The sequence below is a fragment of the Sander vitreus genome, chromosome 5, assembly GCF_031162955.1.
Source record: "Sander vitreus isolate 19-12246 chromosome 5, sanVit1, whole genome shotgun sequence".
Classification (NCBI taxonomy): domain Eukaryota; kingdom Metazoa; phylum Chordata; class Actinopteri; order Perciformes; family Percidae; genus Sander; species Sander vitreus.
Window position 1 is genome coordinate 13,693,243 of NC_135859.1, and position 26,026 is coordinate 13,719,268.

Below are 26,026 nucleotides of genomic sequence, written 5' to 3' on the forward strand. Positions count from 1 at the left end.
GTCATCAAAGAGTATCGACAGTATTGTTAAGGCAGCGCAGTATGGCTCCAGCTCTGTCATCATGAATCATAAATAATGCTTAATGCCATTATATTTATATTGCGGCTTCATATTTGTTTTCTTTTTTTTTTAATCATTTTTTTCTTAATACCTTGCGGTAGTATAGTAAGGAGCGTTAGGGATTTCAAAGACCTTCACAATGCTGCATGTAGGGAGATCGGACGATGACGGAGGAAGGGTTTCATCACGATGATGAGACAAGCCCTGGTTTCCTTAGCAGCAGCAGTCTTTGTTGTGCTATCTGGTATGGGACAGGCCGACAAAGGAGCGCTAAGGAGCGTCCAGAGCGGGGTGATGGGGGTCGGGGTGCCCCCCCTTAGAGGGGTCGGGGCGACCCTCTTGACCGCTGGCCCCAGGGCAGGGACTCAGTGTGGTGGTGGCACAGGGGCACCCACAGGGCATGGGAAGAGACTTAGCCTGCATACTGCAGCAGAAAGACAAGACTGACCCAACGCTAGAGGACCGTGTGTGTGCGCGTAGGACAAAGGCAAAGTGACCCAATGTTAGCAATGTGTGAGAGAGAGATTTAGTGGTATAAAAAGCAGGGTGACCCAAGGTTTGCAGTGTGCATTTGTGTAAGATTCACACTTTGACAGCACATCACAACACAAAGATCAGATTTAGCAGGTGTATCCAGTGTGTGTGTGTGTGTGTGTGTGTGTGTGTGTGTGTGTGTGTGTGTGAGAGACTTAACAGTTAGCCAGAAACACAAAGACCGAATGACCTAACTCTACAAGGCTGCTGTCTAGCTGTCACAAAACAACGCAGAGACTAGGATGATGCACATTAGCTCTGTGGGAGAAATGAGTTTGGGGTTCGGAGCGTTTACATTGTGCTGTTTAATTTAAATATCACTTTTTTTTTTTCTTTTAAAACATTTGTAGATAGGTTTGGTATATACAACTAGACAGTCACAGCAGTAAGTTATAATATTTGTTGTTTTTTAAATAAGAAAAATATATACAAATCACATTTATAAAATAGCATTATTTCAATTTAAGTTAAATTGTTATTGTTTTAAATAAAAAAAAAATCCCCAATTGCTTTGTTTTGCTCGGTCCATCAGCACCAGATTCATTGTTATATATTTGGTTGACGGAGAGAAGAATAAGAGGAGGAAGTGTCTGGACAGCGAGAGCAATGTTGTCCTGACACCAACACAGACCTCTCAGTGTTCAAATAAATGATGGTTTCCGACACAGAGGTGAACTCGGCGGCCCTGCTGCTCCAGACTAAGTATGCCGACGACACTGGTCGCCTTTACAGCGATGTCCTTCTGGGTGACTGGACAGCTGAAAGGGTTAGCACTGTTAGCTCGGTTAGGTGTGTTAGCCTCTCCAAAGGAAAAGGCCAATAGGCTATAGGCCACTCAGGGTTAGCATAAGGACGCTAAAGGCTAGGAGCGGGCCACTTGAGGTTACCAATAGTATGCTTAAGGCCAGGAAGGGTTATTGACCAGTAAAGGTTAGGGTAAGAGCGCTTACAACTAAACATGGTAGTAGGCCACTCAGGGTTAGCATCAGAACACATGGGCCAGTGTTGCTAAACCATTAACTTTTGGCCTTGTGAACCAGGATTAGGGGAAGGGAGAAATGCACACAAAATGATGTGGTGGTGGTTTGGAAGTGTGGAAGTGCAAGATGCTTTTCCTGTTTCCTGTCATTCTGTCCTCCTTTCTATGGGAAATGTATCAAATGTAATCTTTGTGGGAATATGTTGACAATGCAGTGTCCTTTTTATTTTGTCATTGTTTGGTTTTCTCATGTATATAGCGTATTTATCAGTATTGCATTTAATTATGTATTGAATTTAAATTGTGTCTTGTTTTTATGATGTTGCTGCCATAGGCTTAACTGGTCTTGTCAGTTATTTTATCAGGCTGCCACCAGTGGGCAGTGGCACAAAGCTGGTGTGGATCTGGTTAGACCACATCTCTCTGTCTCTCCTTCCTTCTCTTTCTATCTTTGTCTCAGCATTTCCTCTATCTATCTATATCTCTCCTCTTTTACCCTCTGTCTCTTCCCTTCTCTCCTCTCGTCTCCCGCCTCTATTTCTCTTTCATCCGGCTATCCATCTGTCTGAATGTGCCCTCGCTTGTGTGTCTGAACTTCTGTATTTGTGTGCAAATGTCTCTGTGATGTCTGCAGGCTGAATTAAGTCACCCTAATAGATCCTCATCCATTACCTCTCCAACTTTCCTTTTTCTTCTCACACACACACACACACACACACACACACACACACACACACACACACACACACACACACACACACGAGCCAGGTTTGGCAAAACATCTACCTAGAATTTGCATACAAACTATAGTGTGGGCATGCAGTTTTTTAAAGTCATAAATCACTCGCTTTATTAAACTTGTTGTAGCACCTCGTTGGAGTAAAATACAAAACTTCATTCCATCATCATGCAGATGTAATTACGTAGGAGGAAATTCTTTAGAGCTGAAATTAGAATTTTTCAAAATACCTTTGTTGAATTATTAGTAAAAGCTGATGTAATAGTGGAATATCTTCTTTTTTTTAAAAACACAAATGTAATAATTAGCAATTTATCACAGCAAAAACTCACTTAAAAATGCTTTCATAAATGTATCATCTTTATATTAATAATAAGTTTAACATTACAAATATGTCCACCGGGGGAAGGAGAGCCTTTTCTGAATTTGAAAGGGAGTGAGAATCAAACTAATTTTATAATCTGAATAAGTGAGAAAGTGTCATTCTGCCGTTGTCAACACACGGCAGGTGCTAAGGGAAGGGGTGTGTGGCAGGTTTGATGTCGATGGGCACAGGAGGGACACACACTCATGCTGCGTCAACAGAAGACAAGCACATTGTGTTAACACTTATTACGGAAGAGACGTGCCGCCTTGAGGAGACAGTGTGTGTGTGATGGCGATTTGCAGAGGAAGCAGAGCAACGCAGCCTCTCTTAACTCCCTTCTCACATCTCCTAAAGGTCTTTTTGTCAGCACCAATGTCTTTCGTACTCTTTAGTGTGTGTGTGTGTGTGTGTGTGTGTGTGTGTGTGTGTGTGTGTGTGTGTGTGTGTGTGTATGTGTGTTTGCACTGGCGGATACCCACAAGTTTGACTCTTGGGGTGTGTGTATGTGTATCACAATGGGGGTTGTGTGTGAAAAGCACAACCAAAGTGAAACAGGAATCCATCCATTTCCTGCTTTAGTTTCAGAGTGCTTGGGACAATAAACATAGTTAATTAAAATGGCATCAAAGTTGAAGAAGTCACCAAAGGCTACAAGAAAACTTCCTTTTTTCCACAATACTTTTCCCTTCTGTCATTCTTTCTTATTATAACCACATTTTTCCTCTCTACTTTTCACTTTTTGGCGTTTTGAAGTAGTACACTGATTATTATAAATATTAAATCAAATATTATCTTCATGTGAAAACTTTCTCAGCTTCCAAAACATTTTTTTTTAAGCGTTTGATCTGTAGTGCTGCTGTCTGTAGAAGTCCCAAGCACACAACGACACGCACATACACAGATACTATGCAGTTGCGGCTAACTCTTTCGTTGAGTGATGGTGGGATCGATTGGGTGTGATATTAAGTGACACATGGCCTTTAGAGTCACTAAATGCTACTCACCAACTGAAACCACCGGTGCTGAATTCCAATCCCCCAGTTACTTCTCAGGCTTGTCCCTGCAGTGACACTCTCTCTTCTGTCTCTTTCTCTGCCATTTCTTTCAGTCTGGATTTCCATCATTCCCCCCCCCCAGTCGTTTCACGATCTGCGTGTTGTTGCAGTATTATTTGCTCATAGATATCCACTACCGAGCTCTTTCTCAAACACCATGAGCCACTACCAGACATAGACTGAGCACGAAGGTTTCTGAGCTTCTGAGCTTCAATGAAACAGATTATTGAATTTGACAAATTTAATATAGTCTTTTTCTGAAAGTACAAAAACAACAAACAACTAAAAAACAACTCAAACTGCTCCGTCAAGATTACATTTTAGGTTTCATAAAGCGTATACAGTACAGACATTTTCAAAAGTAACAAAATCTCCAATATTTCGGGTATTAAAAAGGAAAGCAATACACAATCACACTTGTTTTTTTACATTTGCATTTTCTACATATCTCCCTCTCTCTTCTCACACACATATGTGTCATGCTTTCTACCTAAATATACATTTATTTAATTGATATACTGTGTATATAGAGCTATCTCCCCTATAAACATTTTGCAGCCTTTTGTCTTCCCAACCTGGTCAATTTGTAAATTTTATTTTTGCATTATAAACCACTTTGTAATAAAAGCATCATTACAAATACAGTGTGTTATATATACTACATAGATATATAGATATATAATTGATCAATACATAAAATATCATGAATGCTTAACACATAATATGAACAGTATCTGATGTAGCTTATGCTGATGACATGGCTCTAATACTAACACATACGGATGTTTCTTGTCTGTTTTAGGAGGGCTATGGTGTGATGGTGCTCAACCCCAACGAGAACTACCTGGAGGTGGAGAAGCCAGCCATGTCCTCTCCCCTGCCCTCTGCTACTGAACCCTCGGACGAACCTGCTGAAAAGAGGGAACGCAAAGATGATAAAGAGGGCAAAAAGAAGAGAGAATTTTATGAGAAGTACCGTAACCCACAGAAGGAGACGGAGACCGAACAGATCCCTATACGGGTAAGTCGGAGAGAGAAGGAGGAGAGACAGAAAAAAAAAAGGCATGAAAGAAGTGTTCGGAGAGCCGCGGCAGAGGGACAGAAGGAGAGATGTCCGTCAAAAGCAGACATGATGGGGGAGGTGGACAGAGTGACAGTTTAGGGTTGTGGGAGGAGGTAGGAGAAGAGACATAGGTGAGAAAATGGGAGGTAGGCATTTGGGCAAGTTTGGAAAAGACAAAAGTGGCAAGCAGGAGCCGGGAGGAGGAAGGTAGGAGGGGGCTAGCTGAGGAACCTAGGGAAGGAAATGTTAGGTAACGGGATGAAGGGAGGATGGGAGGCAGAGGGAGAAAGAGAGGCTCTTGTGTGGTCAGCCTGTGTGTGAAGAGGTTGGCCGTGCTCCAGTCGCCTCTCAGTGAGCAAGTGTTAACCACATGGCTACCTCCCTCTCTTCCTCTTCCTCTCCCTCTCTCTCTCTGTCTCGCTCTCTCGCTCGCTCTCTCTCTCTCTCTCTCTCTCTCTCTCTCTCTTTTTTTCTTTCTCAGATGGTGGGCTGGTCAGTGCAGCTCTGGCCCTTTACTCTTGTTGACCGCTGGGATTATTATCTCTCTAACACACACTCTGCAAACACACTGCAACATTCTTATCATGCCACACTGACCGTACACCCCCTAATCATTCACATGCACACACATTTACACATATACACATGCACATACACTTAGCCCGGCCAGTTTACCTTGTGGTCAAACAAAGGAAGCAACCCTTTGAATAAATCTAGTTCCATTGTGAAAATAAATATGGGCAAGAGATGACAAATTAAAACAATTTTGTCCTCTTCAAAGATGTCTTTTGTTTATCCCCTGCCAACAAAATTCATAATTTGCCTCCTCAATGGTTTCCAGACATTTTTTTTTACTTTCTTAAAAGCTCTCATTCAGTAAGATTTTGAAGATTAAGGGCACACTGAGCTAGGCTTTTTCCCCTCGGTCTGTGCCTTAGTTTGGTTGATGGCAGAAACATCACAACAATACGTGTTCGTTTGTGCTTGTGCATGTGTGTGCGTGTGTGTGTGTGTGTGTGTGTGTGTGTGTGTGTGTGAAATACGTCAATCTCTGGTGTCTGACAAGAGTTAGGGCTGCTGTGGGATTAGCGGGCAGCGTGTGAGCTGTCAACGCAGGCTTTTTTTTTCTCAACCCCCTGGCAGTACCTTTACACACACTCTAATAAGGGATAATTAGCCACAGTTCTATCTCACTCTATCACACTTCTTTACATGTGCGCTGGTTTCCCCGTCATACAACTGGTGACTTGCTTTACGTTATCTGACATAATGCTTTTCTGGTAAACAATCCATCATGTTGCATCACAGTAATGTAGTCAAACTTACTCGCACCTACTGTCACTTGCACATATATTTTATGCCATAAATTAATATCCAAAATACATTGCTTATTGCATGTGAGTTATATCCCAACTGTGTGTGTTTATAGATATATGCATGCGTTCTCTACATTTTGTTAGACTTACGTTCAAAGGAGTGTGTATTAAATAGTTTATTTTCAAGGTTTAACTTGAATGATTCTCATATCATATAATGATATTTTTTTTTCATTTCTCTTTTTCTTCATATATATATATATATATCTTCTCCTCCTCCTCCTCTTTCCCTCATTAACACTAAGAAATAAGCAGTGTGAGCTCATTAACACAGTCCCAACCAAGGTTCCCCTATCCTACAAGGAAGCATGCAGTATTACTCACATCTTGATATTGGTAACAGTTGAAAGTCAGGACAGACATCATAATGAGTAACTGAGGAAAATACCACACCAGGCTGGTGTCATGTCAAGTCACTTTTCTGCTTAATATAAGATAGCAAATTGATAATTGATTTTGCAGTCCATACCAGCGCAGGATCCAGTGTTGTGGCATTTTAGAACAGAGAGATGAATTCAAATTAAAACGCTTTCTATGTCTGTTTTTTTCAGACCAGCAGGCTAATACAAAATGATCCTCATTAACCAGAAAATAGGGGTCATGTAGAAGGTTTAGATTTTTCAGCCAAAAATACTTGTCCTGCAGATGCAGGGATTGCAAGACTCGGGATAACGATTAATGAGTAAGCAGGTTGGCTCTGTGTTGGTGCCCCTTGAATTTTGACCTTTGACCCAGAAGTCAGCAGGATGTTGGTATGTATGACCTCGCCTCTATCGTCCACGCCTTCTTCTGCACTGCTTTACTCTCCGCCCCAGAGTAAGCTGTCACACACACGCGCACACACTCATACAAGCACGCACATAAACACACAGGCAGGAATGCAAGGGCACACACATGCCGACAGACAAAAGAGTAAAGGAGGTGGAAAAAGAACTACGGTTTTGACGTGTGTGTGTGTGTGTGTGTGTGTGTGTGTTTTTGTGTGTATGTATATATATATATATATATCCTTCTGCTTTACCTCTGTTAGTCAGGGTGGGTGGTTGATCAAATCAAACCTCTTTAGCGTGGCTGTTTTCATCTTTTTCACAGCACTCACCCAAGACACGGGCACACACACACACACACACACCAAACCTTTTTTTTCACTAACCTTACACTCTAATTCCCGCTGAGCTGCCAGACCACCTGCACACAGCCATTCAGAAAAACAGTTTCATATAATGAAATTTAATGAACATTACACAAAAACACCATAGACTTAAATTACCACCTGTCTTTACCACCTTAATTTACATTGTACATTTTTTTTTTTTTACTACATTGACTCACTGACACACACACACACACATATATAGACACACACACACACACACACACACACACACACACACACACACACAGCCCTCTGATAGAGTTGAGTTGATTAATACGCTTCCTTACACACATTAATAAGCTCTTAACTGCTTTTAGGATTCCTACTTTTTAGCCTTGGGTTCATAGTGTGCAACCTCTCAACCTTATCTAATCCCTCTCCTCTCCTCCAGATCACACACAACTGGGCCATGTTTAGGGGGATGTTGGTGGAGGAGGGATAGAGAAAGAGAGGACAGAGGGAGGGATGGAAGGATAGAAAGTCTGATCGGAGGGATGCTGATGAGGATAGTGGAGGGGTGGGGCGGGGGAGGGCGCTCTCTTAGCACTTTGCCATATAGAAGTTTGGGAGTTCACTTTACTCTGAATTTTAGCAGTAATCCAGTTAGCTATTTTCTGTCAGCCAAGCGGAGGAATGGCAGGAACAAAAGGCACATTCATGGGCTTAAGAAGCTTCCAAAGAGTTCACTCAAGGCTGGCTGGCTGGGATTAGGCCAGCAGGCCCTGGAAAGAAGAAGGGGAAAAAAAGAGCAAAGGGGACAAAAAACAGAGCTTCGCCTTTCTTTAAGCGCCATTTATTTTTATAAATGACTGGAATACTTTTCTCTCTTAGTTTTTTTTATGCTGTTCCTTTTAGCATCTAACCATGTACTTTGTTCAGAGAGAGAGAGAGAGAGAGAGAGAGAGAGAGAGATAGATAGAGAGGCCCTCACTCCAATAGCATTTTGAAGTAGCAGATTGAGGCTATTCCTTCTGTTCTTATTCTCCCACTATATTTAGCTTGATATATTTAGGTTTAGATTGAGACCGGTGGTCGTCTAATGCTTTCACTATAATATCTCTCTGCTTTTCTTTACAATGATTCATTTGTCACAATCGTACCAAAATGCAGGGAAAATATTGGGGCTCTTCAGTGTGCTTTTGTTTCCACTCAAGGCATTGGTTATTTCCCTTGTGTTAAACCATTTGTCTTACCCGTCACTCTGGTTAGAGTCGATGTGAGACCCTCTTCTAAGGGTAGGAAATAAGACTCTTTTATTTGATTGTATTTTGGGGGTTTTGTTTTGCATATCATACCTTTACTTGTTCTATCTTCAGTGCAGATCAGAATCAGAATGATCTTTATTGTCATTATTCCATGTACAATGGCATTTTGCATGATGCTGGACTCTGTGGAGTATTGTGGTCTCCAATTTCTTGGAAACACATGTCTTGTATTGTCTCATACTGGTCTGACTGTTGTGGATTGTACAGAGTGTGTTTCCTAAAGGAAGAAGCATACATTATTTAGGCCCTGCCTCTCCGAGACCCATTATTCCCAGCTGCAGCTGTCCACAGGGGCTGGCTGAGATCCTTGTCCTTGTCTGTGTTTAGCAGATGATGTCCTGTTTCCCCATGTTCACACTGTATTACAAAACGTCCTGAGGATTCACTAAAGCACACACACTTATACACACTTGCACCAAAACTTGATTATAAACATTAAGGCATGGACACAACAGCACACACACACACACACACACACACACACACACACACACACACACTGGTAATTGTATTTGACATGGCGCTACAGTGTTTCTCTATGGGACTGGCTTTTTGCTCTTTGTCACCTTCACCCCTTTGCCCCAGTCTGTGGCCCACAAGCAATTATACAGACAGGGTTTATTTGACCTATGACCTGTGGTCGTGCCAAGAAGTAAGGCTCAGCATATCCAAGGACAGGTAGGGACTCGATTAACCTCTGAACTTGGTCAGAGGAAAGGGCAATAACCAGAGCTAGAGGGCAGCTCACCTGCTTGCTGCAGAGAACAAATTGGCTAGATGCCATCTTTGTATTTGGGTGTGTATTTCTGTGAGTGTGAAAGAGAAATAACTTTGACCTGGGTGCATGTGTCTCTGTCCTTAGGAGCTAAGTTTCATGTTTAAGGCCACGGTACAAGCACACTGTCATGTGTGGGACGTTTTAAATTCCAGTTTATCTTCTCGTCTTAACAGTGAATGTGTTCGACTTTTCAAAGTTTTAAATGGGAGTGAGTCTGTTAGACACTGTGCTTGTTAGTGTTTGCACGAGCATATCTGGATATGTGTTATGTGTAGTCCGTAGAATCTGTGTGTGTACACGTACCTGTGTGTTTGTGTGTTTGCTCAAGGCAGAACCATTGTAGCTGGTCTCAGATCCCTGCTCCCAATCTTCTAGTCAGGTCAACCATCAAACACATCCATCCTGCCCTCCCTTGCACCTCCCCACCCACTAAGGCTCTCTGTCCTTCTCTTTCTCTCACTGCACACAACCCTGTTGTGGATACAGGCTGACCCGAATAAAGACATACACACGCACATACACACAAACACAGCACCTCAGGGTCATCTTGGAACAAACACTGCCTTGTCTGCTTCCCCGCTCTCCTTTGCCTTATGTCAATTAATGGCTCGCAGTAATTTCACCTGACAATTCGGGCGGCAGCGCGAGGCTAGCCGAGATGTCACAGTGATGACCTTTCTGGCCCGCAGCCGCTCCTTTCTAATAAAGAATCTCACAAACCCACAGCAACTTCCTTTGTACTTTGTTAATGAGTTATTGATTTGAAACAATGCCCTGGCAAATATTGTCAGAGCACACTGACCCCAGCAAGGTCATGCTATTTCATTGTATACAGTCTGAGCACGCTAATCTGCACGTGGGATGACATGGACGCAATAGTTTTTCTCCTTTCCCTGGCTCCCTCTCTCTCTGTCTCTCTCTCTCCCTCACTTTCTCTCTCCTCATACTGTATATCCCTTCATTGCAAAGCCAAATAACACACCTACACATTTCTCTCACTCTTACCCACGTGCACACAGTTTCCCCCCTCTTGTTAGTCTTGCACACGTTTTTCACCTCGTTCTCGCTTTCCCCCGTCTCTTTCTCACATCATTATATTCCCAACTCTCCATAGGTACTATACCTGCTAATTACCCACAATGCCACAGTCATTATTTTCCCATCTCTGCCGCTAATTTGCTCCATACCTTCCTTTCCCCCCACTCTAGCAGACCCATCAGCTCCCAGACAGCTTCTAGCTAACTTCAGCTCTCTGTCGGCCTTAAAAAGAGAGTAAAGAAAGAAACAAAGACGGAAAGAAAAAAAAGAAAAAGAGATGGCGAAGCAGTACACGTCCCAGACATTGATTAGAATGCAATTGCAAACAGGTGTCGTTGAGGTCCCCTTTTTAATTACATGCACAGAGACATGTACGCAATCACGCACACGAACACAAACTTACTTACTCTAATAACCTTTTTGCTAACACCAAACATGTAATTATGTACATTGCTTATTTAATATTGAATCATTAGGCCAAATGAAAACAATCCTGTTCTGTGCTGATCAGGACCTATTAAGGAGTATAATGACTAGGGCTGCAGGTGGGTTTACCCAGTGTGTGCCCCGAGAGCAGGAGGGGACTGAGAGATTGAGAGCGATCGGTCAGCCAGTCAGAGTTTGTGTGTGTGTGTGTGTGTGTGTGTGTGTGTGTGTGTGTGTGTGTGTGTGTGAGAGAAAGCTCTGGTGTAATTTGTGTCATTTGTTTCTCCCTCTTTCTTTGCAGGAAAGAACTCTCAAATAATATTGTTGTGTGATGTTTGTTTGTAATACTTGTAATTTTACTTTTACTCTCACTCTAACTGCCTCTTGATAAATACTTGGCGTTTTGCAAGTTTTAAACGAAGCGAAAGAGTCCAAACCCAATAAAGTTGTTTAGGGATGCCGTGACACTGTCCTGACACTTCTGGCTCCCAGTGAAAAGTTTCTTAGTGTAAAAAGTATAATGGCTCTTATCCACTAGATTCCTTCCGGTCCACACTGATCACCATCTCCTGACTTGAATATCCAGCTTCCTCAAAGTTTTCTGAGGTCCTATGTGTTTTGGATGAGAAGGAGGAGGAGGAGGAGGAGGAGGCGGAGGAGGAGGAGGAGGGAGGTTCAGGGAGGTCTGAAGTGGTTGTTTGTCAGAGTGCGTTGATGTTGTTAGATTCATTGTTTCCTGTGTTGGTCAGACACTGGGTTTGTGTTGGCGTTGAGGCTGTTATTCTGGCTGCAGTGCAGTCCTCTCCTCCACTTTCCTCTCCCTGCTTCTCATTACAGTGAATAAACACAGGGCAAGTATTGGACCGGACAACCTTTGAAGAAACAAGTGTGTGTGTGTGTGTGTGTGTGTGTGTGTGTGTGTGTGTGTGTGTGTGTGTGTGTGTGTGTGTATACCTGTGTGCATGCAATTATGTGTGGTTTTGGAAAGGAGTGTGAGTTGTTATTGTGTAAGTAATGGAAAGAACTAAATTGAACAAATTCTTGAAACTAGACAATTGGAAGGCAAACACATTCAACAAATGAGTAACAGTTGGAACCACTTATGGACTAAAAGTGGAGTACATAGTCATGCTCAGTGTCGTGTAGCAGGTTGTCTAGTCGTTTTGATGGTGATGTAAGTTATAACACATCATCAGAGTTCTGTTGATTGGGAAGCAGTAACTTGGCATTAACCACATTTTGGTTAGTTGACTCACTGCAGTCTATGGGGTTGTGTGTGTGTGTATATATATATATATATATAGAGACGGGCGACAAATTAAAGGAAACACTAACATAAAGTGTCTTAGTAAGGTGTTGGGCCATCATGTGCTGACAGAACAGTTTCAATGTGCCTTGGCATTGATTCTACAAGTCTCTGGAACTCTGCTGGAGGGATGGAACATCAAAATACTTTGGAGAAAGAACAATGACCAAAAGTAAGACCAGAGATTTATTTGTTTGGATCGACGACAAGGTGGAACTTTTACTGAAAGGTATGTTAGCCTACTTAACCGATAAGACCGACTGACGTGCATTGTTGTTTTCAGGGTTTCCAAAGGGTTTCTGCCCATCCAGACTACAACACAACAGGGAGTTCTCAAAACCAAAACAGGGTTAGCACTGTTTCCAAATGTCTCCGTTTGAGGGGCTCGGAAACGCTGTAGTATTGTGGACACAAAACATAAACGTAGCAAAAGATATTAAACGTAGTAGTGTGGATGTAACCTAATGCGGGGTACACACCACACGAGAATCAAGACGATTTTGGGCCCGATTTCCCCCTCCCAACAATTGTCAGCAAAGCCCTGATTTATTTGATGTTTCTAAAGATTATCTTGCCATATTTTCCTTTTGTGTGAGGTATGTATGTTATTGTTTTTACATCCCTTGATTTGCTCGGAAGTCCATTCTGGCCGCAGCGATTTCAAATCGCAAATATTAATCATGTTCAATATTTGGGATCTGCTTTACCTGGGTTGGGCTTCTGTGGGAGAGCGGTGTGCATACGGAGCTCATATCCCTGATCAGTGGAACAGAAAGGGAGAGTGAGTGTGGAGGAAACAGGGATCATAACAGCGCTAACCGCTACAGTGCAAACAGAGCAATAGTTAGCTCCACGGTTAGCTCAAACTCACTGGGGCGTCCTGGCTTCCGGGGGAGAGCGTTATCAGTGGGTAACCTCCATATGAGCACCGATCTCCCGCAGAAGCCCAGCCCGGACAGCTCGGCTCTTCCGTCGTCGCCATGTGATCACGCATGATTTCCAGTTTTGAGATTCATGACTCGTTGTCTGTCAATGGAATCTGTTAGTGTGTGGTGTGCTCTTCCGGCCAAATCATTGCTCTCCACACCCTATAGTAACAAAACTTAAATCTATCATTACATGTCGTCATGTGTGGGGTCACTCACATTTTCAGCATCTTTTAAGATTTGAAAAATCTTTTAGTGTGGACCAGGCATAGCACGTCGGTCTCCCATAGGTGTTTAATTGGGTTGAGCTCTGGTGACTGCGAAGGCCATAGTATGTGTTTCACATCATTTTCATACTCATCAAACCATTCAGTGAACCCCTCGTGCCCTGTTGATGGGGGCATTGTCGCCCTTGAAGAGGGAAGAAATGTTTTATCATAGGATAAAGGTGATCACTCAGAAATACTTTGTATTGATGTTCATAAATTCTTATTCTAGAGCTTAGAGAGCCTGTCAAACTCTTCCCATAGACTGCTGTCTCCTTCAGTTAGACAAACACTGTATACCCTCCATAATATGTATGGCTCAGTCTCTCTCTCTCTTTGTCTACTTTCTTTAGCTCTCTCTGCCTTTTTTTTATTTCTTTTTGATAATGGTTAGCTGTCAGCATCTAGAGACTTTCTGGTCCTGAGACTATCTAGGCGCTGATTCATATTTTATATTCCCTGAGGGGACAGTATGCATCACTATATATGCGGTAAACACACACACAAACTGCACACACCCTTAAATGTCCCTTGACAGTCATGGCTGAAGGATGTTGGCAACAGGTGTGCAGTTGGGACGCTATTCTGACAGTGCTGGCAGATGCATACACAACACACACACACACACACACACACACACACACACACACAAATACACACACACAAATACACACACACACAGTTCGGGGAATCTGTGGTATATAAATAAATAAGCTAAGATACTGTGTGAGAACTGGTGACAGGAAGCCAGTCTCGCAGGGCAGTGTGCTCCACTGCAGCTAATTAACCCCAGGAAATAATTGCAACAGTATGCAAATGCTGTTTAGATAATTCACTTCACTGCCATGCCAGGTAGTCAGTCATTTTGTTGCCTGCCGCTGAGGGTGTAGGCAAAAATATGTGTTGTGTGTAGGTTGGGGGATCGAGTCATGAGCACAGGTAGACTCATTTGCCACCATGAAGACATCAACTGTGCAATATGTTTCCTAAGATGATTATTATTATTATTATTATTATTATTATTATTATTCATAGTGTAAATGAAAACGTTATTTGTTGTCATCACGTTGGCTAGAAAGTAATATTTTGTCAGTTATCACTCATAGGAACGTTTTGTCTGCAGTCAGTTGATATTAGTAATGTTGACACACACACACACACACACACTCACGCTACGCACAGTAGCAAACCCTGCCTAATGTTTCCATGTCAGGCATTATTACTGAAGGGTGGGTTGAAAGGTGGACAAAAGAGTTTGGAGCAGAACAGGTGAGGAGAAAAAAGAAGGTAGAAGACGGAAGGACTGAGGAAGGGAGGCAGGCTAATGAAATGGGTTTCACAGATGAAGGGTGAAATGGTGGAGGAGAGAGTAGGTAGACTTCAAAGGACTTTGATGTCACATCCTTTCAGACAGACAACTCTGCTTCAGCCGGCCCCTCCGTGCACGTAGGATAACACACACACACACACACACACACACGCACATGCACGCACGCACGCACACACACACATGTGCAGAGCACTGATGGCAGAAGGGCAGGGCAGAGCAGAGTTGCCCACTCTTGCATCACACTCTGTGAATGGAGGTGGGTGCTGACACTACAACCCCCTCATGCTAATCTAGCAGTAAACACAAACACTCTGACAGGTTAATTTACCTCTAGGCAAACACAGCAACAAAAACACACAGCAGCACATCATCAAATAGTGAAAGTGCACACATACCCGCACACAAACCTGTACACACAGATATGCACAAGTGAAAACATCTCAAGTCGCAAGCTACCATACTTTTTCCTTAAAAGGTAAAGTTTCAACCATATGTTATGTAGCGTGTGTGTGTTCTACACTATCTCCTCCATTACCACCTTTAGGAGAGCGAACCTTAAAGTAGTCTAATTATCTTTTTGTGATGATACTGTATACTGTCTTAATTTGGTAAATGCAAACACATTTATGGAAACTCGCAGAAGAGTCTCTTAAGACACCTCCTCTGTCCTTTATCTCATATCACTAATTATTTGTTTTGGAGTTACATGGAACATTATAACACTCAATTAACAGAACGTGCTTCCATTCTCTGTGGGCCATGTGTTTGTTTATTTCGAGGTATTCCTTTTTATATACATATAAATGCTAATTAAAAGGAATGTATGTGTGTGCATGTGTGGATAGCGTGTTTGCGTCCAGTATTGTGCTAAATACAGAATAGTGTTGTGATCGAAGGGTACAGGTGTTTCTAGTCGACAAAGCTCCACGTGTAGTGCAACCTCTTGTGGCAATGTGTTGCTGATTTCTATTGTGAACCAGACAGTTTGATAGGAAATCAAAGTCTAGAATCAATGTCACAAGTTCATTAATGGATGCCCTTTTCTCACCTGTACTTTTGCTATTGTTCTTTCCAGCCCTGGATAAGCGCTTACATCTCTAGTTAATTAAACGTCTTCTGGTCGTCTGTGCGTAATCTTGTGCGTGTGTGTGTGTGTGTGTGTGTGTGTGTGTGTGTGAGAGTGAGACTGTGTGCATGCAGATGAGAGTGAGAACATACGTAGGGGTATTCAGTTGTGATTGTGTGCGTGGGTGCAAAACTGTGCCGTTTTGTATATGCACGTGTATAGATCTCCTCTCTGTTGTTTTTTTCCTCTGACCTTCCCCTAGTGTCTTCCCATTATGCTTCTACTGGTGTATAGATGGGTCTTCGATTCAGCAACAGGGTACAAATTAAGATTTAAACTTTACGTCACCGAGCCTATTGAGTTTTACATTTAGGGCATTTGCAATATGCAAGACTTATTGATCTACCGAAGTGTGGCTCTTTATAGAATCCCCTCTGGCCACCACCACTTTGTAGTTTCTCATTTATACCTTTCTTTTTTGGCTGAACCCAGGGTGCAGGTTTTGATTATGTAGCATTAAATTAAAAGACTTTGATAACTCCATTGAGCTCCACTCTCATTGGATGGACACATATCTTAAATGTTTTGTAATTGAACACCTCGGTTTGTTGACAGCCTTCAAGCTCATAAGATTTACATCAGTCTTCTTTGTTATGGATATAACATTAGAGTTTTTGTTTTGCAGGAAAATAGTTCCTCCGAGGAACATGTGCTGTACGTGTGGGACCACTTTGTGTCCAAAGCTGCAGCCAAGAATATCTTCATCATGGCCCACAGCTACGGAGGGCTGTCTTTCGTTGAGCTGGTGAGTGTTTTAGATTTCTGCTTATCCTTCCTACCTCCCACCGACAAAGAGACGCAATGAGACACACAATACACTCTTGTCAGAACAATCACTCACATATATGTTTAAAGTTGGACAAGCTCCATATTCCAACTGTTTGATAAACTAAAAGCCACGTTTGCAATGGTACTATACATACTAACACCCGTACATGCACCAAAACATGTTAGTATGCAAACAAACCCTGCATATTCTCAGACATGCACACGCGTATGAACATGCAGAGCAGTACTAGCATGGGTCACCTCAGGGAGACAGGCAGCAGAGTGATAGTGTGTGAAACATGGTGGAACGATTAAAAATAACTAGCATTTAGTGTCTTTGAAAAAGTATGGCTTCTGTAAACAATCTGGTTCATCCTTGTCCTTGGGCACTATCCACCTCCTCTACACATCAAGAACAGGAGGGAAACGGGGAAGGGAGAGGGCTGGATAAAGAAATGTAAGGATGGCAATGCAACAACAGTGGTACTGTTAAACCAGATCTGCTGCAGAGCATGTGGATCACCCAGCCTGAAGAGAGACAGGGGAAAGGTTGAAAGATGGGTGGGAGGGAGGTAGATTTGAAGCAATTAATGGTGCACAGGGGAGGGTGCAAATAAAAGTTTGGCCAGCCTCTTGACTTTATAACCGCACCCTTCAGCGAAATGGGCCTACAGTGTGTCTTTTGTGGATTGTACTGTATGAAGGCTTCTGAGGTTAATGCTTTATTTTCTAGACTTTGGTTTACTGTGAAGTCCTAGTGGGATTCAGCCTCACATAATCATTATCACTTCCCTGTGCATCTCTCTCTCTCTCTCTCTCTCTCTCTCTCTCTCTCTCTCTCCCTCACTCCCCCCAACTGGTTGGGCAGATGGCCCCCCTACTAGAGCCAGGTTCTGTTTGAGATTTCTACCTGTTAAAAGGAAGTTTTTCCTCACTGCCACCACACTAAGTGCTCTTGGGAGAAATGTTTGGATCTCTGTAAATTATCGAATGTGGTCTATCTGTAAAGGCTCATATTCCTACAAAAGATGCTATCATTTTTTTCAACGAGTTACAGTGCGTAAAACATCTTTGCATATTTTCTCATATTAATTCCAGCATACAGCAGCTCTCTGCTGCTTGATGAAAAAAGAAGAAAAGAAAAACCAAAAGTCTAGTTCTGTTGTATTTGCGGCTTCTGAAATTCCAACAACCACTTGTATGTAGCAATATTGGCTCAGTGCCAGGCTTATTGCGAGCATGCTGTGCTAGCTGCGTTCGCATTTAGAATACCAAGGACTGCACTGTATTAAGCTACGCTAGCTGACATACAGTGCCAGTTGTGTTTGCAAGCCTCTCTATGATCTGAGAGCTGGGTTACAATGCCAGTCTGCTGGTTTCTTGATCTGAAGGATTTACTGCTAGACTCACCACATCCCATATTATTCAGGACATATCTCTTCTCTTTTCTTAGGAAGGGGAAGAGGAGGGAGGCGGCACAATGTGGGCACGGCTAGTGGGGGATTAAAGGTGGGCACTTGTCCCACTAGTGTTTTCAGGAATATTTTTTTTTCTTTCTTTCTCTTTCACCTACTCCTTTTTGTTTAGTATTTTGTAATTTTAATTTGGCTGCTAAATATTCATGCAGTGTTTTGTCCATGACAGCCAATCTCCTGGGCTTTCTCGCTGTGTGACGAAGACTTGCTATTCTCTCTATTTGTCTCATTCTGTCTGTTTCCTTCAGTCAGACTCCCTCTCTCTGTGTAAAGGCCTCGATGAGGTTCTTTTATATGATGTCATTGTCATGTGAAAACGCTCTTAAAAACACTCATTTACAGTAAGTGCAAATATAAATACATAGCATATAGCAAATGCAATATGGAGAAGGTAACATCAAAACAGAGACTTAAAAGATCCTTGTGTTCACCTTAAGTGACAGGGTGTCTGATTATGCCATTGTCAGGGTTCCCTCGAGGCCATCCCAGCCTCCCAGTTGTCTGTCAGTGTTGAAATCACCCCTTCCAAACTGACACAAACACATATAGGCATTATAGTTTTTATTTATTATTGTTATTATTATTATTATTATTATTATTATTATTGTTATTAGTGGGAATGCTGTTCAACAGCATCATACACTAGAGTGCAGAGCCTTAAAAAATTATCTTTGTCCCTTCTCTATAAATTGATCTCACGCCCACAATATCTACTTGTCCTGCACAATTTATACATCAAAACGTAGGTATTTTTGTCTAGTTTCAGCTGATGTGCTCAGTTATGCGATATGCCTTATACTTTTGGCTCGGTGAGCTTCCAAATGACAACAGTTCCACATCTTCCTCCATTCGCTGCCCTGTTTAACATTCTCCACATTTCTGAGCGAAACGCAGAGCGAACCACTTTTTTAAATCACTGATATGCCCACATTTTTAAGTTTATCAACATAAATTCTATATGGATGTGTTCATAAAGGCCTTGTCGTGGTCATGATTACATCATTTCACTGATACCCCTTATCGTTTTAGCAGTCTGAACCTTTATTTGAGAGCTTGCTCTGTGTCTTTGAATAGCTCCAGGGGGGCACGGCTGACAGTTTCAACAGGTGACACGGTCGTTAACCTGATTAAAGATCAAAGAGATCTCATCACAGACTTTTCACTGGTCATACGTTACCATGACAACACTTTCACAGACAGTTGAATTGAATACTACAGGCAGTAATATGGACATTAGTCTATATCTTTTGCGTTCCACTTCTGTCTGTCTGTCTCTGTCTCTTTCTATCTGTCTCTGTCTGTCTCTGTCTCTCTCTGTCTGTCTCTGTCGGTCTCTGTCTCTATCTCTCTGTCTCTCTCTGTCTGTCTCTGTCTGTCTCTGTCTGTCTCTATCTCTCTCTGTCTGTCTCTGTCTCTCTGTCTCTGTCTGTCTCTGTTTCTCTCTGTCTGTCCCTGTCTGTCTGTTTGTTTCTCTCTGTCTCTGTCTGTCTGTCTCTGTCTGTTTCTGTTTCTCCCTGTCTCTGTCTCTCTCTGTCTGTCCCTGTCTCTCTGTTTGTTTCTCGGTCTGTCTGTCTCTGTTTTTTGTTTGTCTGTCTCTGTCTGTCTTTCTGTCTGTTTCTGTTTCTTGTTTTTATTCCCTCTTCCGTACTTTTTTTGGCTCTCCGTAACTTCTGCATACGTTCAGCTATTAAAACCATTCAACTTTTAAAATGTTCAGCTCTTTCAGCTAATGATAGGACTTCTTCAGCTTTTTTCTACTATTTATACTTTTGTAAATATTAAGAAATTTTCAGGTAATTCATTTCAACTTTCATCTTTGACAGTATTACAGTTCATCTTCCAGCTTTTCTAACAATGTATTTTAGCTCTTCACTTATTTAGGTAATGCAGTTGAGCTTCCATCTCTTACAATTTTCCAGATTTTTCAGCAGTGTGGTGCAATGCTTTTTCATTTTTCATACAATTTGTTTCATATTTCTGCACATGTGAGTCATTATCAGTTAGAAAATATACTCACACCTCACAATGTTCTACATATTTTGTCATTTTTCAACTTTTAAATTAATTTAGTTTAGCGTCAACTTTTAACTTTTTAATGAAATTCATACTTATTAAAACGATTTCCACTTTTTCAACTACTCTCGCTACTTCAACTTCTTCTTAGGGATTTAAGCTATTCATCCAGTTTAGCTTTAGCAATTCAGCTATTCAGCATTCCCACGCATTTTCTGCAGGAAATGCATCTTCTAGTTATTATTATTATTATTATTATTATTATTATTATTTAACCTTTTTATATTTTGTAATTTACAAGACTACCATATAAATATACACATGGGATTCAAAGCAGCCGATATACATTTCTTACATGTTATTGCTGTACACACACTCATGCACACACAAGCACACACACAAGCGCACGCATGCACGCACACAAGCGCACGCATGCACGCACGCACACACGCACACACACACACACACACACACACACACACACACACACACACACACACACGTACATACATACATACACACATACACACATGCATACAGTACATACATGTGCACACCATCTACTTAATTGAGGAGAAAGTGGTCCAGTGGGACGGGATGGGAGGTGTGTGGGCATGAGCTGGAGAGTGGAGCCTTGCGGGATGAACCATTTGACACATGACAAGACCCAGAGAAAACAAGCTGTCTGTGGGTTAATTACTACTCCCCTTTGCAGTTAATAAATACATTTCTGATCAAGCACATCAAAAAGGCCCGCTATTAATTTCTCCTGCTCGCTCCTTTTGCTCCGGAGCATGTTAGTCCCTGTTTTGAGTGCTCAAGTGTTTCATTGCAATTTGATTTCTTTTAAAACACTTCAGAGTGTGTACTGACTAATTATAGACACATCAAAGAGTAGCTAACTGCCTTTGAATGAGAGTGTGAGAGAGAGGCTTGCTGCTTGCTTTCTCTGCTTCAACCCCACCTTTCTCGCCCCTTTTCCCTTTTCTATCATTCTTCAGCTATCACAGAATCCATCCATCCATCTCAGTTCACAGTTTTGCAGTTCTCTTTTTCTCTCTATCGCTCCCTTAGAGTCTGGAGTCTCCTCTGACATCTGCTTTCATGCTTGGCCAGCCTGCTCCTCCTTTTCTGTCTCTTTCAGCTGTATGGTTTTAAAGGAAGATGGGTCATGTTCCCCCAGTCTTGCTACTTTGTTTTGAACCCAGTATTCCTATATTCCCTTCAAAGTCTAAGGAGTTTTAGCCTGGCTGTTTCTCTCTCTCTGCGTCTCTCCATCTCACACACACAAACTGGCCATGCTCCTCTAGGTTCCAGGTCTGCAGTATCCTTTCTTCAGGACAAAATCTCAACCTAGAACGAACCAGAGAGAGAGTAAGGGGCCGAGGGGATAGAACCATACAGAAAGAGATCCCTGCCTCCATGTCTTCCTCTGCTCAGCCTGTCTTTCTATCTTTCTTCATTGCCAGGAGTGCGGGGGGGATGGACATACGTGGTAGTGGTGGTTGTGTTCCTGCACTAACCTTCCCTGCTCACAGAACGAAAAAGGAGCACTCCTATTGGATAGGAGAGGGCCACATTATATAAGGTCTTATGTAAGAATGCATCTGTCTCCCAGTACACAAATGTGTGGGTGCCAACCAGACAACCAGCCAGCCGCCACAATAGCCCCTCAAGAACATGATTACAGATTTTAAGTATGCTCTATGAACACGCCACATGTATATAGTTCATGCTTGCAGTATATCTTCCTGTACACTTTCTGTACAGTGCCACCTGTTTCCATCTATAATGAATATAGCTAAGTTTTCTCTCTTGTTGTCCTTGGATCCGTGTGTGTGTGTGTGTGTGTGTGTGTGTGTGTGTGTTGGTTGTGGCTAGGTGTCAGATGTGGGAAGAGATGCTTGAGGTGAGACAGATAGGATTTATTCACTCCTTGTGGACTTCATTGCTATACCGGTGTGTGGAGGATGAGAAAGATGAAACACTGCCGGGTGAATCAGTCTGACTCGGAGAAGTTAGTTATAGATAGTTCTGAGTTTAGAAAGTGATTCAATTTCTCTGCCGTGATATAGCATCCTCACACTAAATGAAAGTTGTTTATGTTGTATGGTATGGGAAGATGCAAAGAAGAACAATAAGCTTTCTTGTGCCTAATCAGATTCACAAGTTGAATTACAAATAAGAAAACGTAGTTGCGCTTATTTTTTTCTGGCTTCTGACTTAATAAGATTTCCTATTCATTTACCACGTTTGTCAAACGAGCTCACATCCATTTCTTTGCGCTTTTTATTTTAACTTTGTTTGCCTGATCGCTCTTCAAGTTACTTTCTCTTGAATCTTTTTTACTATACGTACAGAACCCTTTCACCGCCATATTCGCCATCCCAAACTCCGTTCTGCTTTATATCCTGTTTTGTGTCCTCATTTCCTTCGTCCTACTAATTCCCCCTCTCCCAGTCGTGGTGACCCTCAGGGCAGCGGCAATGCCAACTATGCTCTCTGTGCGGGACTCTGGGTCTGGCAGTGGTCTGTACAGCTCCATGACTGGCATGGTAACAGCCCAGTGAATACAACGCAACACTTCTTTTTCCAGTCCTCACCTTTTTTACAGCATGCCTCTTGAAAAATCACAGAAATGTACATATGTAAATATTAGAATACCTTATATTTAGTGTTGTAATTGTACCTGATCCTAATTCGTATTCATACTGCTTTAAATGTCTACCGTTATATCTGGTGTTTTGACACACATTTAGAGCTCAGGCATACACATTCATAGCTTCTCTTATGCTCTCTCTTTTTTTCTTCTTGAAATTAAATTCACCTTTTATGATGTCTTGGAATGTTTATTGTCATTTTCTATGATTTTTAAGGAATACTTATTTGCTTTCTCACTATAATTGAGTTGTCTTCTTATATCTATAAGATCTATACAAAATAAATGTGGTTTAAGTTAGCTTATGCATCAGACTTATTTACCAACTGCCGAGAGAAGCGACTTCATGAAGTCTCTTAGAAGTCCTTGTCTTATCGTAAAGTTCTTGGCGTTCCACGATTCCCTATGTCTTAACAAAGCCTAGCTGATTCTTGGATGGATTGGTGGCTAGCTTACCAGCAAACACAACACAAAATGGAAAAAAAAGACGCATTTGAAGTTGTTGTTAAAGTTTTCTCTTTTGTCGGTAGTTAGCTTTTCCACCCTTGCTCCAGTGTTTGTGCTTTCCTAAAACTAAACTATGTTAACCTTGAACTAAACACGTCCTGGACCAATCTCTCTACTGAATGCACGGTCATAAAATTGATATTGATCTTTTTACAGAATCTAAATCCCAGTCAGACAGCAAACGCGTTTATTTCCCTAAAATGTTGGCGTGTTCCTTTAAACTGTCAAACTAAGTTCCACATTTATATCAGAAATACTCTTCAAAGACCAGTGCAACCTCAAGGACCAGTGCAACCTTCACCTGAGTTTATCACAAGCAAAAATCACTTTTAATTTCTTGACAAAATTATCCCAGCTGTGAAGACGTCCATACACAGGCTCTGAAAATCCCCTCGTCTAATGTTCTATGCACGTCTCGGCCGCCTTCGAAACTCTGAGTGCTAGCCTGTCTATTGCTTCTGGAGGGGATGAAGAGAAGGTTTGTTTTTATCTCAAGGTTCTCCATAGCTGGCGGGCTTGTAAGCGGTGTAGTAGTAGTGCAGTTTCCTGTGTGTATGTCTGTCTATGTCTGCAAGTGGGTGCACACATATTTTATGGGTCTAGTGTATGTATGTGTATGTGTGTGTGTGTGTGTGTGTATGTATGTGTGTGTGTGTATGTGCACGTATGCATATGTGCATGTCTGTGTGTGTCAGCCCTAGCCTGGAGAAGCCTGTATCGTCCTGAGCAGAACAGCTTGGTGGAGAGCAGCTATCAGAGCCACGTTAGGGGAGGAGAGGGTGAGAGGCGATGATAAATGGCTGGGGCACACTAGCAGAAATTAGTGGAGCCGTATGCAAAGCTGTGGCGTTTTGTTTGATGTGAAACAAAAGGACCACCATGACAAAAGTGCCTGCCAGCCTGCACAGCAGGACAGCAGCCCTCAGGACATACACCATCGCCACTGAGAAAGTGTGTATGTACGCTTGCACGTGAGCACGTGCGTTGGTACGCACTTGCGTGTGCGTGTATGTGATAACACATGCATATCATGCACGGTGCTATTTTCCAGACCTGTCTATATTATGTACATTATCCCTCTCTGTGTTTTTGTGCTCTGCTCGTAATGACAGACAATGCCTAGCCCTTTGTACACCATGAAATGACATGGTTTCTTCCTCAGTAGGGCTACAGCATATTTGCTCTATTAAGCAGCTGAAATATAGACATCTAATTTCTTTGTGAATGAATAGGCATCTTAGAGAGCAGCTCTCCTCTTAACATAAGGATGTAAATTGAACTGTTTAAATGTCACAGCTAGCAAGCTGATTTGATTTGAATTGATTTGCTTGTTTCTGGGGGGAAAAAAAGACCTCCCTTGCCAAACCTTAGCTGTGCTGGTTGCCACAGATAGACCAAGGTCTTTCTTTCCACCTCAACAACACATTGTAGGGCTTCTGAATTCTTCTATCTGCTGTGATTATGTACAAATGGCCTTCATTTGCCATCCATTTCAAAGCTGTAGTGCTGCATTGTGACTAGAGGCAGATGACGCAGACCAAATTACAGCGGGTTTGCGGTCTGAAAAGGATACTCGCACAATAGGCTTTGTGAAGTATTCCCTTCAATACGTCGCCATTATTCTCACCTTTGTTGGTGTTTCTCTCTAGGTTTCAGGAGCATCTTTGGTTTTTAGATTACATTTATAGTGTTGGTTAGAAGCGGGGGGGGAATACTTGACTCACCTCTTGTCTTTCTTGTGCTGTCCTTCAATATCAAGGGAAATTGATTTTGTGTGAAATACTAAATTTTTTTGTTGTTTGCAGCATTTTTTGATTTTCTTCATTATTAATTCTGTCTCGTATTATTGTTGCACAGTTGCAAGACAATCATGCTCCTAGAACATAACCACTGTTGATTTTTTTGGTTTATTTGTCATACATTTCTTTTCATTACATATAAACTGCATTCCTCTTTTTCGTCCAGTTGTTTCATAATGTCTCAGCAAGCCAAAGGGATGCAGTAAAAGGCAGCAAAAAATGTTATAGTTGACAGGATTTTTCCGTGCTGTGTTAGAATACAGGGTGGATCCCATTTGTCCACTGAGTTATCCTCCTTCATCATGTGTCCTACTTGCTGCTAGCATCTTCCTGTCCTATATTTTCTCATGCGTAACAACAACTTACTAGCTAGCTAATTAGTCAGGCGTTGTCATCTTATCAACAAAATGGATTTCAAGAGGATTTACAGTATATCTATATTATCAGTTGCTCCCTATTCAGTCTCTTTCTACAAAGAAATGCTGTGTTTTCCTACAGTTTTGGTAGCATAACAACACAGAAAAACTGTCAAGAGAGGCTCTGAAGGAAGCAATCCACCTTGTGTTCAGGAGTGATGCAGGCATAGCTTGATAAAGCACCTATATGTTACAAAATATACATTCTTCCTGTTTCCCTAACGTTTGTGCTCTAGGGTTAGAAAGGTCATCTGAGACCTAGCCAACAACCAAGGGCAATTCAAGGCAGCACTTTCATTTTCACACTACTTAAAAATGTTGGGGATATATGTGTCTTGTTTTGATCAAACTCTCCAATAGTGTTCTCAACAACCCAGTGGCAGGCATGGAGCTGTTGCTCTCAGGCTCTGACGCAGGAACGCTCAGTACACTTCAGGATCACTTCCATACATCGTGGTTTCCATCGTCAGTTGAAGAATCCCTCTTTGTCTCCGTATGCAGTGTTCACATAAGCACTAGCAAGCTTAAAGTTCAGTTCACACAGATTAAAAGGAACTAGTTCACGTTAATTTAGTTTGAATTTTGAACTAAGTTCACAG

General features: G+C 42.0%; 1 protein-coding gene across 2 annotated transcripts in view; it reads left to right on the forward strand.

Moving 5' to 3' along the window:
- The window catches only part of arb2a (ARB2 cotranscriptional regulator A), a 159,592-nt gene that overhangs the window by 56,417 nt on the left and 77,149 nt on the right, over window positions 1-26,026 (forward strand). For both annotated transcript variants that reach the window (XM_078250489.1, XM_078250490.1), the window contains exons 7-8: window positions 4,537-4,755; window positions 16,416-16,535. In XM_078250489.1, coding sequence (XP_078106615.1) covers window positions 4,537-4,755; window positions 16,416-16,535 — 339 coding nt within the window. The remainder of the gene's footprint in view (window positions 1-4,536; window positions 4,756-16,415; window positions 16,536-26,026) is intronic.